Here is a 12,341-nt window from a genome sequence, read left to right on the forward strand (position 1 = left end):
TCACAGTACCTGGAAGATCATTGAGGAGGACTCCATCCAGCAGTGGATCGACACGGGCTAAAGATGATGAAATATAAATAAAAACATTATATATATATATATATACATACATATATACACACCCACACACAGTGTGGGTGTGTATAATGTTTACGTAGTGTTGATAGTGTTTCTTTTTGTTATATTTCCTAATAATTGAGTGTAGTTATTTAAAAAAATCAAAACAATTTAACACAGAAGGAAAAATAAACAAATACATTAAAGAACTGAGCTACAATATTAATACCTATATTTGTAAAACTCCCCTCCCGTGTGATTATATAGTTCGTGTTTTGCTGCAAGCATTAACATGCACAAAGTTACTGAGAAATAATCACTAACATTGTATGCTGAGATTTAATAGATTATTAGTAAATGTTAAACTAAAATGCAAATTAATCTAATGACCGAAGTCACAGAGTACCTAGGAAGAAATGCACTATTGGTGCACCCCCAGGGGCTATTCATACTTAACTTTTAATGATAATATAAAATAAAATGAAAGGTCACAAAAAAAAACTACACATATAAAGGTGATATAAAACAAAAAGTGATGAAGTAACATGTACAAAGTCAACTTAAAAACATAGGAAAGTATGGCTTAACAACGGATACTGTATGTAAATAATATCTTACTAATGGTAAATTGTTGCTGAAGGGGGTATTGGACCAAAATAGCAACGGACATACAGATTGGCAATGTATACCTAGTGTATGCGGTATCTGCTAATGATTGCTACAATACAGTACTGTATTTATGAGGCAAATGAGCAATAGGCTCACAAAAGCCAAAGGGAAAATCACCTTGTTAATAAGCACATGTGGGTGAACTGTTGTTGCTTGTAGTAATATTGAGCCATAGTATTAACTGAAAAACAGTGTAAATACTGTAATAAAGCAATAAGCTTAAAGATGTCCCTGAGACTTTCTCTATGCCTCCAATAAGATCCCCTGTGACAGTAATGGTGATGCACCATTAGTTAGTGTACATTTGACACAGTAATATTTCTATAAATAAGGGTGCGCCTATGGAGGAGAGGGAGGTTGGCCTGTGCTAAAAAGTTATTTTTCTTAAAGCTCCCCCGTGCCAGATCGGCAAAATTAGCCCTCAGCGCTACAATCCTATTGTTGTCTACACTTCCTGAAATTACTTCATGGCATCATGATGCTCTGCGCGTTTCGCTTGTGAACGGAGCTTTGTCAGGGGAAGTATATTAAATTGTACTAAAGCTCTATATCATAATGGAGTGGTAGCTTTAAAAAGCAATACCTCACCCACTCAGTGTAAGCAAACTGCTATTGTGATTCCAATTAAAGCAATTATTTTAGACAGACCTGTCAGCTGACTGAATTTAAACACAATTACACTGGTTAAGAAACAGAACTGTGTTCACCTGAAACTGTGCTTCTTTATTCTTGCATTGGAAACACCATGAGTGCTTTAAAGCAGCAATACTACATCCACCCCTCCCCCCTTTATTGTCTTCTTTTTATATGTAAAGCATGTATAATTACATTGTATAATAAAGCATGTAAGCATGTAATTGTATAATTCTACATTCTTACCTAAGATGACAATCGTTTCGTGCTCATTATAAATCTGTAAAAATCCTGATTGTGTGCCTAACATAATGGCTACCTTTCCGTTTCAATCAATTATTCAGTCAGCAGCTACAATGTATCCTGGTATTACTAAGGTAACTTTAGCTATTGTTACAGTTTACAGCTCAAACTGCTGGGAACATTGGCAACAAATTATCCCAAACAGGAAAGTCTTGCAAAGATCTTGCACTGCTTATGAGGTGGGGTAAAACCTGCTATAGGAATTAAAGGATGCTTTAAAACTCATTAAAAATGGCATTAAAAGTAGTATTAAAAAATAAAAAAAAGTCAGTCACTCTTAAATAATACTACAGAACAGATTTAAAAAAAAAAAAAACATAAGATTTCACGTTTTGCTGCTTTAATATAGGCTTACATATAAATGTTGTGATGATAAGTAATTGCCCACCTACCTTGTATAAGCAAACTGGTACTAGGTTTCCAGTGAATGTGATTTAATTCCAATATCACAAAGACACATAATTAAAAACTCTAAAGCACCTTACCTTTCAACAAGAAACACCAAGAATGCTGAAATAAAGGCTTATACAGATATACTGTGAAGGTTAACCCAAGATATATACCAATCAAAATAAAGGGAATCTGAATCAACTGGATCACATTGCTACATCATTGCATTATCAGCACTGAATATATTTTCTTATTTCTATGTTCTATGTAACTAGTGTTTTTTTTTTTTCTTTCGATATACTATTAGTAAAAGTAATGTTTTAAACTTTGGATCAATGTTTTCCACTTTGAGTACAGAACAGGAATGGTTCTTTCTTCAATTTACCATTCGTAAGATTATTTGCATATTGTACGCTATCGCCAAACCATCCAAAGTTTTTAAGTTGACTTTGCACCTTTCACGTCTTCACTTTTTGTACTACAGGTATATCACCTGTGTGTGTAGTTTTTTTTTTGTGACCTTTCATTTTATTATATATTATCATTAAAAGTTAAGTATCAATAGCCCCTGGGTGTGCACCAATAGGGCATTTCTTCCTACAGTAGGTACTCTGTGACTTTGGTCATTAGATTCCTTTGCATCTTTCCTAAATGTACCAGTGCACAGGTAGTAATAATAGCATGTTCTTGTATAGCGCTGCTAGTTGTACGCAGCGCTTTACAGAGACATTTTGCAGGCACAGGTCCCTGCCCCGTGGAGTTTATAATCTATGGGTTTTTTTGGTGCCTAAGGCACAGGGGGATAAAGTGACTTGCCCAAGGTCACAAGGAGCCGACACCGGGAATTGAACCAGACTCCCCTGCTTCAAAGTCAGTGCCAGCCAGTGTCTTTACTCACTGAGCAACTCCCTCTAACTGGTAATACCCTGTTGCCACTCTGAGGCATATGCGGGCCCATTCATAATACATCTAATTACATTTGACAATGAATATTCCGTCTGTTGAGCAGTGTTTGCTTCTTGTTCTTAAATGTTAAGGGAACAATTCAAAACGCATTTCTTACATGATCACACATATCTCTAGTTTATGACAGTGTAGTTTGCTCACGGCCATAATGATCAAATGATTAAAGCTTGGATGTTGACCTGTGTTCATTTTTAGGTATTTACCTGAACCCATGGGCAATGGTCTTGCCAATCAAATTAACAATCCAGAAGTTGATGTTGATATTACAAAGCCGGATATGACGATCCGGCAGCAGATTATGCAGTTGAAGATCATGACAAACCGTTTACGCAATGCATATAATGGAAATGATGTGGATTTCCAAGATACCAGTAAGTTGGCAATGTAAAGCTGTGATGTGTCACAGAACCTGTTGCCATTCTGTATTCAGAATAGGAATTTATTGGGTGTGCTTTAGTCATTCAAATCTGGGAGTGTATCAACTCACATTTCTTCTAAAACATGTATTATTTTACAGTTTGGTAGCTCTAATTGAAGACACACATTCAAAAACAAATGCTCAAATTTCATGCTTAACCTCTATGGCTCATATGTATCAAGGTGCAAATCTGGGGCAAAAACAGCACTATATGTATCAAAGAAAAAAAAAAACATTAAAATATATAGGATTATTTTTTTTGATACACCAGGAAGGAGCAATGTTTTGCCCCAGAATCTCATTTTAAATTGCGCTTGTGTGTGCCTATGTACAAACCTAGAAAATAGGCGGAAGATAAATGGGCAGTGTTTAAAACATTGTTAGAAAAAGCACACTTATCAGTGTATACCATTGGGTAATAAATATAATCGAAACAAGTCTAAACCAATGTGGTTAAATAAACAGGTAGGGGAGGAACTTGAAAAGCAGGGGCAGGCATTTAGATACTTAAACGTTAGAAGGGACGGAGGCATCATATCAAATGTATAAGGAATGTAACAAAAGTTGCAAAAGGGCAATCAGATTAGCAATTAATTTAAACAAGAAAAGGATTGCAATAGAACGTAAATTAAACCCTAAAAAGTTCTTCAAGTACATGAATAACAACAATATTAGAAAAGAGAATATAGGACCATTTCAGTGTGAGATGGGCAGGCAAATTATTGGAGATTTGGAGACAAGGAAAATGGGGAGGTATTAAATCAATTATTTGCCTCTGTATTTACCAAGGAGCAATCAATTGCTAAAATATTGACACAGGAGGAAGCCACAAACTATATTAGTGAACAATTGGTTAACTGAGAAACAAGTGCATAGGCACTTAATAGACTTAAGGTAAAGATTAATAAAGTTAAGGTAAAGAATGCACTTGGCCCCGATGGCATACACTTAAGGTATCTTAAGGAGTTAAGTTCAGTAATAGCCAGTAATAGCCAACCCGTTATATTTAATATTCAAGGACTCAATTTCAATTTCAACAGGCTCAGTACCACAAGATTGGCTCAAAGCAGGCGTGGTGCCTATATTTAAAAAGGGAGCTAGAGAATTACAGACCTGTAAGACAGACATCAATAGTGGGGAAGGTACTTATAGGTATAATATTGCATGGGATAATATTCAGGAATACCTAATGGATACATTATTAGGCAATCAGCATGAATTTATGAAGGATAATGTAGTTCATGCCAAACTAACCTTATTCGTTTCTTTGAGGAGGTAAGTAGGAATTTAGACCACGGTAATGTAGTTGATGTGGTCTACTAACATTTCCAAAGGCTTTTGATACGGTGCCACACAAGAGGTTAGTGTATAAATAAAGCAAACAGGTTTGGGTAAAAATATTAGCACCTGAATTGAAAACTGGTTGAAGGATAGACTACAGAGTTGTCATAAATTGAACCTTTTCAGGTTGTGCTAAAGTTGGAAGTGGGGTACCTCAGGTTCAGTACTGGGGCCACTGCTTTTAACTTCCTTATCAATGACCTTGAGGTTAGCATAGAGAGCAAAGACTCCATCTTTGCTGATTACTCTAAATTATGTAAGGTAGTAAAATCAGAGCAGGATGTAATTTTTCTTCAGAAGGACTTGGATAAACTGGAAAAATGAGCAGAAATATATTAAAATGTTTTTATGTGGGGGCACAGGGGGTGGGTGGGCTGTGTATTGGTGGGTAGTACATATTGTAATGTTTTTGGGGGGCAGACAGGGTGAGTGAAGGGCCAAGTACCCGCTTCACTCACCCCCTCTGTCCTCAATAAACTTGCTATTGTGCCTTAACCCCTTCATTGCCTTAGTGGCTAGCCGCTAAGGTAATGAAGCTGCATTAATGTAATTTTTATTAATAGTGTGCGGGAGCAGGGGGTCTCCTGAGCTGAACTGCTTTGGTTTCTGCCTCAGGGACCCCCTGCTTCCCGAGTTACAGGCCCCAGTATGGGGCATCGGCTGCGAGTATGCCGCCATTTTTAAATCGTCCACGTCACCGTGTTATTTAAATACTGGAGGAGATACTGGCACCCCATATCTGGGCCTGTAACTCGGGAAGCAGGGGGTCCCCAAGGCTAAAATCAATGTGGCTCATCTCAGGAGACCCCCCGCTTACACTATTAATAAAAATTACATTAAAGCAGCTTCATTACCATAGCGGATAGTTTCTACGGTAACGAATTTGTTACATTTTTTATTTGGGTTTTAATACTAGTGTATTGTAGCAGGGGGTCTCCGGAGCAGAACCGTGTTGATTTGAGGTCCGGGGACCCCCTGCTTCCCGAGATACAGGCCCCGTTATGGGGTGCCGGTATCTCCTATACATTTTATTCCCACGGTTACGTGACGCTGGACTTTTAAATGCATAGGAGATACCGGCACCTGTATCTCGGGAAGCAGGGGGTCCCCGGACCTCAAATCAACAAGGTTCTGCTCCGGAGACCTCCTACTACAGTACACTAATATTACATTTTATATTCAAAATGTTTGATCTCTGGCGAGATTTGCGCAGGGAGAGGCGGCTCTCTCTGCAGCAGAAATAAATCGCAGTGGGATCCCTTTTCAGAGGGCTGATAAGCACATCGCCGGCTACTCGCCAGTTTTGCAAATGTTGTTATCACAGGTATTCTGGGCTTTCTGCATACCGTGATAGCAACGCTGTCAAAAATGGCAATTTAAACAGGATGGCGATTTTTGTATCGGCAATTAGTGCATTGGCCCCTGTGAGTCATACGCAAGAAGTCACATAACGACTTTCATATAGACAGTGCGCATTTTTGAAGGTTTGTACTACTTTTCTGCATTTAAATGTTGGCGTATAAAATAAAACTAAAATATGATCTCGATGTAAATATGCCCCTTGCATTTATGTGTACTATTTGTTCTGTAGATCAGGGGAGCGCCATCTTTTCCCCCTGCACCCCCTGCTGGCTGTCCCCCTCTCCTCACGCCCCCGTCCCAACCTTCCCCCGGCGCTGGTGTCATGTTGCCATGGCAATGTGACGTCATTTGCCGCCACGTTGCCATGGCAACGCGTCACTAGAAGCCGTCTGAACCAACATAAGGAGAAGTTACAGGGGCCTTTGCCGCTTCCCCAGGATTTAATTTAAACCCCAGAGCCCTCCGCAGGGAATCTCGTGCCCCCAGTTTGCGCACCGCTGCTGTAGATTATTTTACAGAGCATAGTTTATATTATTGTTACAGCCTGTCACAATTTTCTGAGAAATGAGTCTATCAACAACCACTTATCTGATAAATGCTTTTTACTAGCTGCACAATTCTTGATTTTGAATAATAACAGTTTAGTTTCAATACAAAACTAATTAATACTGTCGTGATGAGAGTTTGTTATTAAACCCACCCCTTTGAAAGATGGACCATCAAAATATATGTCATGATTGGTGAAATAAATGTACATATAGTAAACACAATTTGAAAGAAAACCAGCAAAACTTGAAATAAAAGGCATTTGGAAAGACCTGATTTGAAAAGTGACTTAAGCCTGTAATTGTAGGGGCAGCCGTAGACCCTTCCCACAATCACTTTAAATAGCGTCCTGTCTCAATATTGTCAGTTTTATCGTTGGTGTGCCGTCTAGTCTGTGCCTGCTGTTGTTCACTTACCTGCTACACCTCTACTCTAGCTCACCCACAGATCACTTCTTTCCTCCGAGCTACCATGCTCTTCCCCTCTCTTAGCCCCTCGTTCAGAGATCTTGTGTTTCTGTTATCACCTCACCAGTGGTCTCCTTTTTCCAACCATCCTTGTCCCATCAGAGGCCATCCTTCAGGGCTTCAGCGTTACCCGCCTCACTGCAGGCTTAGCCTTTCCCCTTATCCATTCCAGCTTCCTCTCCCTGCTTTGCCAGAGGCTCTTTTCCCCGCTGCCCACGTTCAATGTTCCAGATTTCCTTTCTTCCATTCGCTTTGCGGGAGCCTTCCCCTCTTCCCCCTGCCTTTAAGCACTACTGCTGTCCCTTCTCCCTTTCTTTTCTGTTCAGATGGCACGCTATCACTTTTCCTCTCCTACGGTCTTCTCATTCATTGTTTCCTCAGTTGCCCCTTCCCTAGCTAGGAATTAGGGGCAGGGCGCCAACAGGGTGGGTCTGCCGGGGTTTGCGCCCCGGGCCCGGTGAGTGTGGGGGCCTGGCCTGCTGGCACAACAAGTTGGGCCCGATCTCTGGCCAAGCCCTTCTGTCGGTCCTCTCGCGGCCGGGCCCCAGCTGTCCCTTAGCACCAGCCTGCATGACTCCCTCTGTCCCACGCCGACGGGCCTCTTTGGCATCAGCACGCCAGAAGCGCCATGACATCAGTGCTCTCTGCCTCTGGTGTGCGACCGCTTGAGAGGGAGGCCTGACGGAAGCTCGTCTGGGACAGAGGGATAGAGACATGCAGGCTGCTGCTGAGGGGAGAGTCGGGTCCGGCCGCGAGATCACCAGCAGCTGGGTCTGGCCAAAGGTCGAGCCCCACTTCCAGTGCCGGCCGCTGGGCCCCCACATCCACTGGACCCGGCCTTATCATCCACAAGGCAAGTCTTTTTTTTTATATGTATTGTGGGGGTCTTTTTAATATGTATTGGGGAGTGGGGGTCTTTTTTATATGTATTGGGGGTGGGAGTCTTTTTATATGTATTTGGGGTTGGGGGTCTTTTTTATATGTATTTGGGGGGGCGTGGGGGAATTTTTATATGTATTGGGGGGCTTGGTGATATTTTTGATATGTATTGGGGAGGGTTGTTTTTTATATGATATGTGTATATGTATGTATGTATGTATGTATGTATGTATGTATGTATGTATTGGGGTTATATGTATTGTTTTTTTTATATGTATTGGGCAGGTGGTTTTTTTGTATGGATTTGGGGGGGTGGGGGAGTTTGTATATATTTGGGGGGTGGGATTTTTTTGTATGTATTTGGGGGTGGTAAGTTTTTTTGCATTGGGGGGTGGGAAGTTTTTTGATATATATCTTGTGGGGGGAATTGTGTGAGGGGGGAGGGAATGAGTGAGCGTGGGGTAATTGACGGAGGGAGAGGAGAGAGGGGGGTGAGTGAGGAAAAGAGGGAGTAATAGTGAGACGCAGGGGAGAGAAATACATGCGAGTGAGAGGGGGTTAGACGGAAGGGAGAGAAATACATGGGAAGAGAGGGGGCTCGTTAAGTGTGAAATGGGGGGAGGAGGGGGGGCGGTTTGCAATACCGCTGACAGGGGGTAGGGGGAGGCCCTGCTTAAAATGCTTGTCCTGGGCCCCACGATTTCTGTTGGCGGCCCTGATTAGGGGGTTTAGCCGAGTAGTTTATTCTGGCATATTTATGGTTGTGTCTTGTTTAAATTGTTGTTTGGTACCTTATTTATATTTTTCTAGTTAGAAAAAAAAAAACCTAAGTTACAAAGAAAGAAAATACCCATTTCAAAAATTGTGTTTTTCTTGAGGCCATAGTGCACAGGTGCAGCAATAGGGTCATCAGTCGGTCGACCTAGCTGCCAGGATCTATAGGCCTAAGCCATCACTCTTCCTCCATTTTCTGTAGTTTCTTCCTTAACGGCACATGATCAGTGCCATGGCAGATCCTACAGTACATCTAGCTCTTCCTCTGACCTAGACGAAGGTCCTTCCCTACGTTATCCTGTGCATGTCACTCCACCCCACAATCATTTACAATCTATTTGTAACCGGAACATCTCAAAACTCATCGCAAAGTTGAATGAAAGAGGTATCCCTCATTCTGCCACCGCTAAGAAGGCAGAACTGTTTCACCTGCTATTTCCCGCTCATTCATCTACTTGTCTAGCGTACTCCTTTTCAGCAAGTTTCAATATTACATTTAAAACGAACCCGAACTGATCCAGAAATTCCTCACTGACCTCACTTCATCCATATAGGATATCCAAAGCCGCCTTTCTTCATTGGATGTCTCTTGTTTTCTAGCAAATTCTCTCTCTACTGAAGATAGCTCTGTCACCTAATTTTTCTCCAGCTACAGCTTCCGCTATCACCACTCATCTTGTGCTTAGTCATCTCTACAAAGACATTCTAGAAGGCTGAGACGTCAACCTAGAATCCCTTCTAAGGTCTGTATTATAGTAAGCGCTCGCGCGCATCACATTGCGCGTGTACGTGGCACAACCGTTTTGTGTATATATAGGCCAAACGATGACACACGTGACTGGGAGGAGTTGCCATGACGTCACAAGGGTAGGTTTTTTTCCCTGCCTCACTGTGATTGGCTCACAGTGTCACGTGCCACGGCAGGCGCTCGAAAATACAAATCTCTTTGTCTTTCCACACAGCTGCCGCGCCAACGCTCTCTGCCGTGTACGTCTGCAGTAGATACACTGTCATAGGGAGACATGTATTTCTCATTGACGCGCACGCGCTTACTGTAATACAGGCCTAATATCTCCACAAGACCACGCCAAAAACAGAGTTGTTTCCTGCGGTGACATTGCAGTTATTCTCCAAGCTAACAACCCATGGTTTTCAAAGAAATTGACTATTCCAGAGCTCGTTCTAGCTTTCAGTTTATTCAGGTATAATCTGTTCCTCCTTCCCATACAGAAGGGAAAAACTAGACCATTATTTATACAACCTTGTGGATCTAGGATATGGATATGGGGGCAATGCGTTCTGCGATCATCATCGCTCATTTCCAGCAAAAGCAGCAGCCACCTGTTCACAGTTTAACGCTAGTCTAGACTGGAATGTCCTGGATAATAAAATGTGATCTAAAAGTGGCTATTTGTCAACTACAGAGCTCCTTTTTGATCTTACCTACTGTGCACTCTGTCAGTTGAAAACTCTTTGCTAGGCTCTCTATTAAAGAGGCAGTCCAAGTGGCACAAACATTTTTTTTCAATGATTTAATATATGTAGCCTTTGATTACGTTATTGAAAACTAATTAACTAAACTGCCGATCGCTTCTTTCTCCCGTAATCCATCAGCAAAAATCTTGCTTCCTAGGGCAATGTACTCTTGTACAATGTATTCTTATATTACTACGATAACATTATCTATTGTTACAGTTTTCAGCTCAAACTGCTGGGAATATTGGCAACAAATTATCACAAACAGGAAAGTGTTGCAAAAGATCTTGCACGGTTGGGGAGGTGTGCTAACGCCTGTTATAGAAATCAAAGGATGCTCAGTATATTCAAACTAATTAAAATGGCATTGAGAGTTGAATAGCAAAAAACAGAACTGATTGATTTAAAAAAAAAAAAAACGCATGTAGGATATTTCATGGATTGCTCATTTAAATCGCACCCTAACCCGCACGTTTGTACAGGTCAAAGTCACTAGTCACATTAGACTTGTCTCATTCTCTCCTCAGCATATCCATAGGCCAGAAGCACAATGGTAAAGCTTAAAGCCTGCGATTGTGGGGGCAGGGCATAGTTCCCTCTCACAATCACTTTAAATAGCTCCCTGTCTCAGTTCTATGTCAGGTTATCCAAGCTAAAATGTCTATTATATTAAACTTGTCTTATTCCCTCCTCAGAAAAAAAACAGAGTGAAGGAGTGCCCCTGATCGTGAAATACAATATACAATTAGTGACACTTCCAATATTAATGAGAATCTAAATGGTCAAACCATGCAAGTAATGAAAACACAAGTGTTAATATTTATAACCTTGAAGGTGAATGTGATAAATAGTAAAGTATTAAATATTAAATTGCGCAAGTGATTAATATTGAATAAAATGCAGCTCTTAAACTCTTTTCAGAATTTGTTCACAAATTCTTCCAAAAGCAGAAATCTACAGAAACTTGGGGAGTTCAGGTACCAAAAAAAGAAAGATGAGGAAACACGAGAGTGCAATACTATTTTTTCACAAAGTAATAGCGTGAGTTATCTGATATAGTCACACTCTCATTTGTATATATGTATATATATATATATATATATATATATATATATATATATATATATATATATATATATATATATATATATATATATATATATATATATATATATATATATAGTTATACGTTACCGTTCCAAGGATTGGTAAACAAGAGACAGCACTCAATGTTGAAAATCAAAGTGTATTAGTGAAAGCAAAAATACATCCTGAAACCCAACGTTTCGGTCCTACAGAATGGGACCTTCCTCAGGGGGATACAAAGTATGTATATATATATACATACACACGACTATATCAGATAACTCACGCTACTACTTTGTGAAAAAATAGTATTGCACTCTTGTGTTTCCTTATCTCCCTTTTTTCTTTTTTTGGTACCTGCGCCCCCCAAGTTTCTGAAGATTATTCCCTCGGATTATTCCGTACGTCACACACCCAATGCATTTTATTATAAATTGTTCAGATTCAGAATCGCTAGTAAACAGTAAAATATATTTAACTAATTACTTCAACTGCCAGATTTGTGAGGCTGGCTCTGATGTTGCAAAAAGTGGACGTAGAGTCTGTTACACATGGAATCAGCGGCCTGCAATACACCTTACTGCCTGTCTCTCCTCTCTCTGATGCACCACCTCCTAGTGGCGATCAGGCTGACCAGATGCTGTGCATTGATACTACTTTAAGCCTGACAAATGTGGGATATGGTGCTTGGAACCTGTCTGGGAATACCAGTGCTTCATTTGTATAAAGGCAGCCAAACAATGTTGGCGCTACCTTATAGGGCAGCCCCTCTGCTAGCGAAGTGGTTATCTATAAGCTGCTGCCTAAACATTAAAGGGACAGTGCCTTATGCTCAATCGAATTCCTTCTTGGGTACAAAGGATGGCAGATTAGAGCCTACCACCCAAAAAGAGTTGCAAGCTGACTATATACATACACTGCCCGACATATTACACATAAACACACAGCACTGCACTAACATTCATTGTTGTATC

General features: G+C 40.5%; 1 protein-coding gene across 1 annotated transcript in view; it reads left to right on the plus strand.

Moving 5' to 3' along the window:
• Window positions 1-12,341, plus strand: part of GPC1 (glypican 1) — a 62,949-nt gene that overhangs the window by 47,627 nt on the left and 2,981 nt on the right. Inside the window, exon 8 of the mRNA XM_075570385.1 lies at window positions 3,214-3,389. Coding sequence (XP_075426500.1) covers window positions 3,214-3,389 — 176 coding nt within the window. The remainder of the gene's footprint in view (window positions 1-3,213; window positions 3,390-12,341) is intronic.

This window comes from Ascaphus truei, chromosome 14 (genome assembly GCF_040206685.1).
Source record: "Ascaphus truei isolate aAscTru1 chromosome 14, aAscTru1.hap1, whole genome shotgun sequence".
Taxonomy (NCBI): domain Eukaryota; kingdom Metazoa; phylum Chordata; class Amphibia; order Anura; family Ascaphidae; genus Ascaphus; species Ascaphus truei.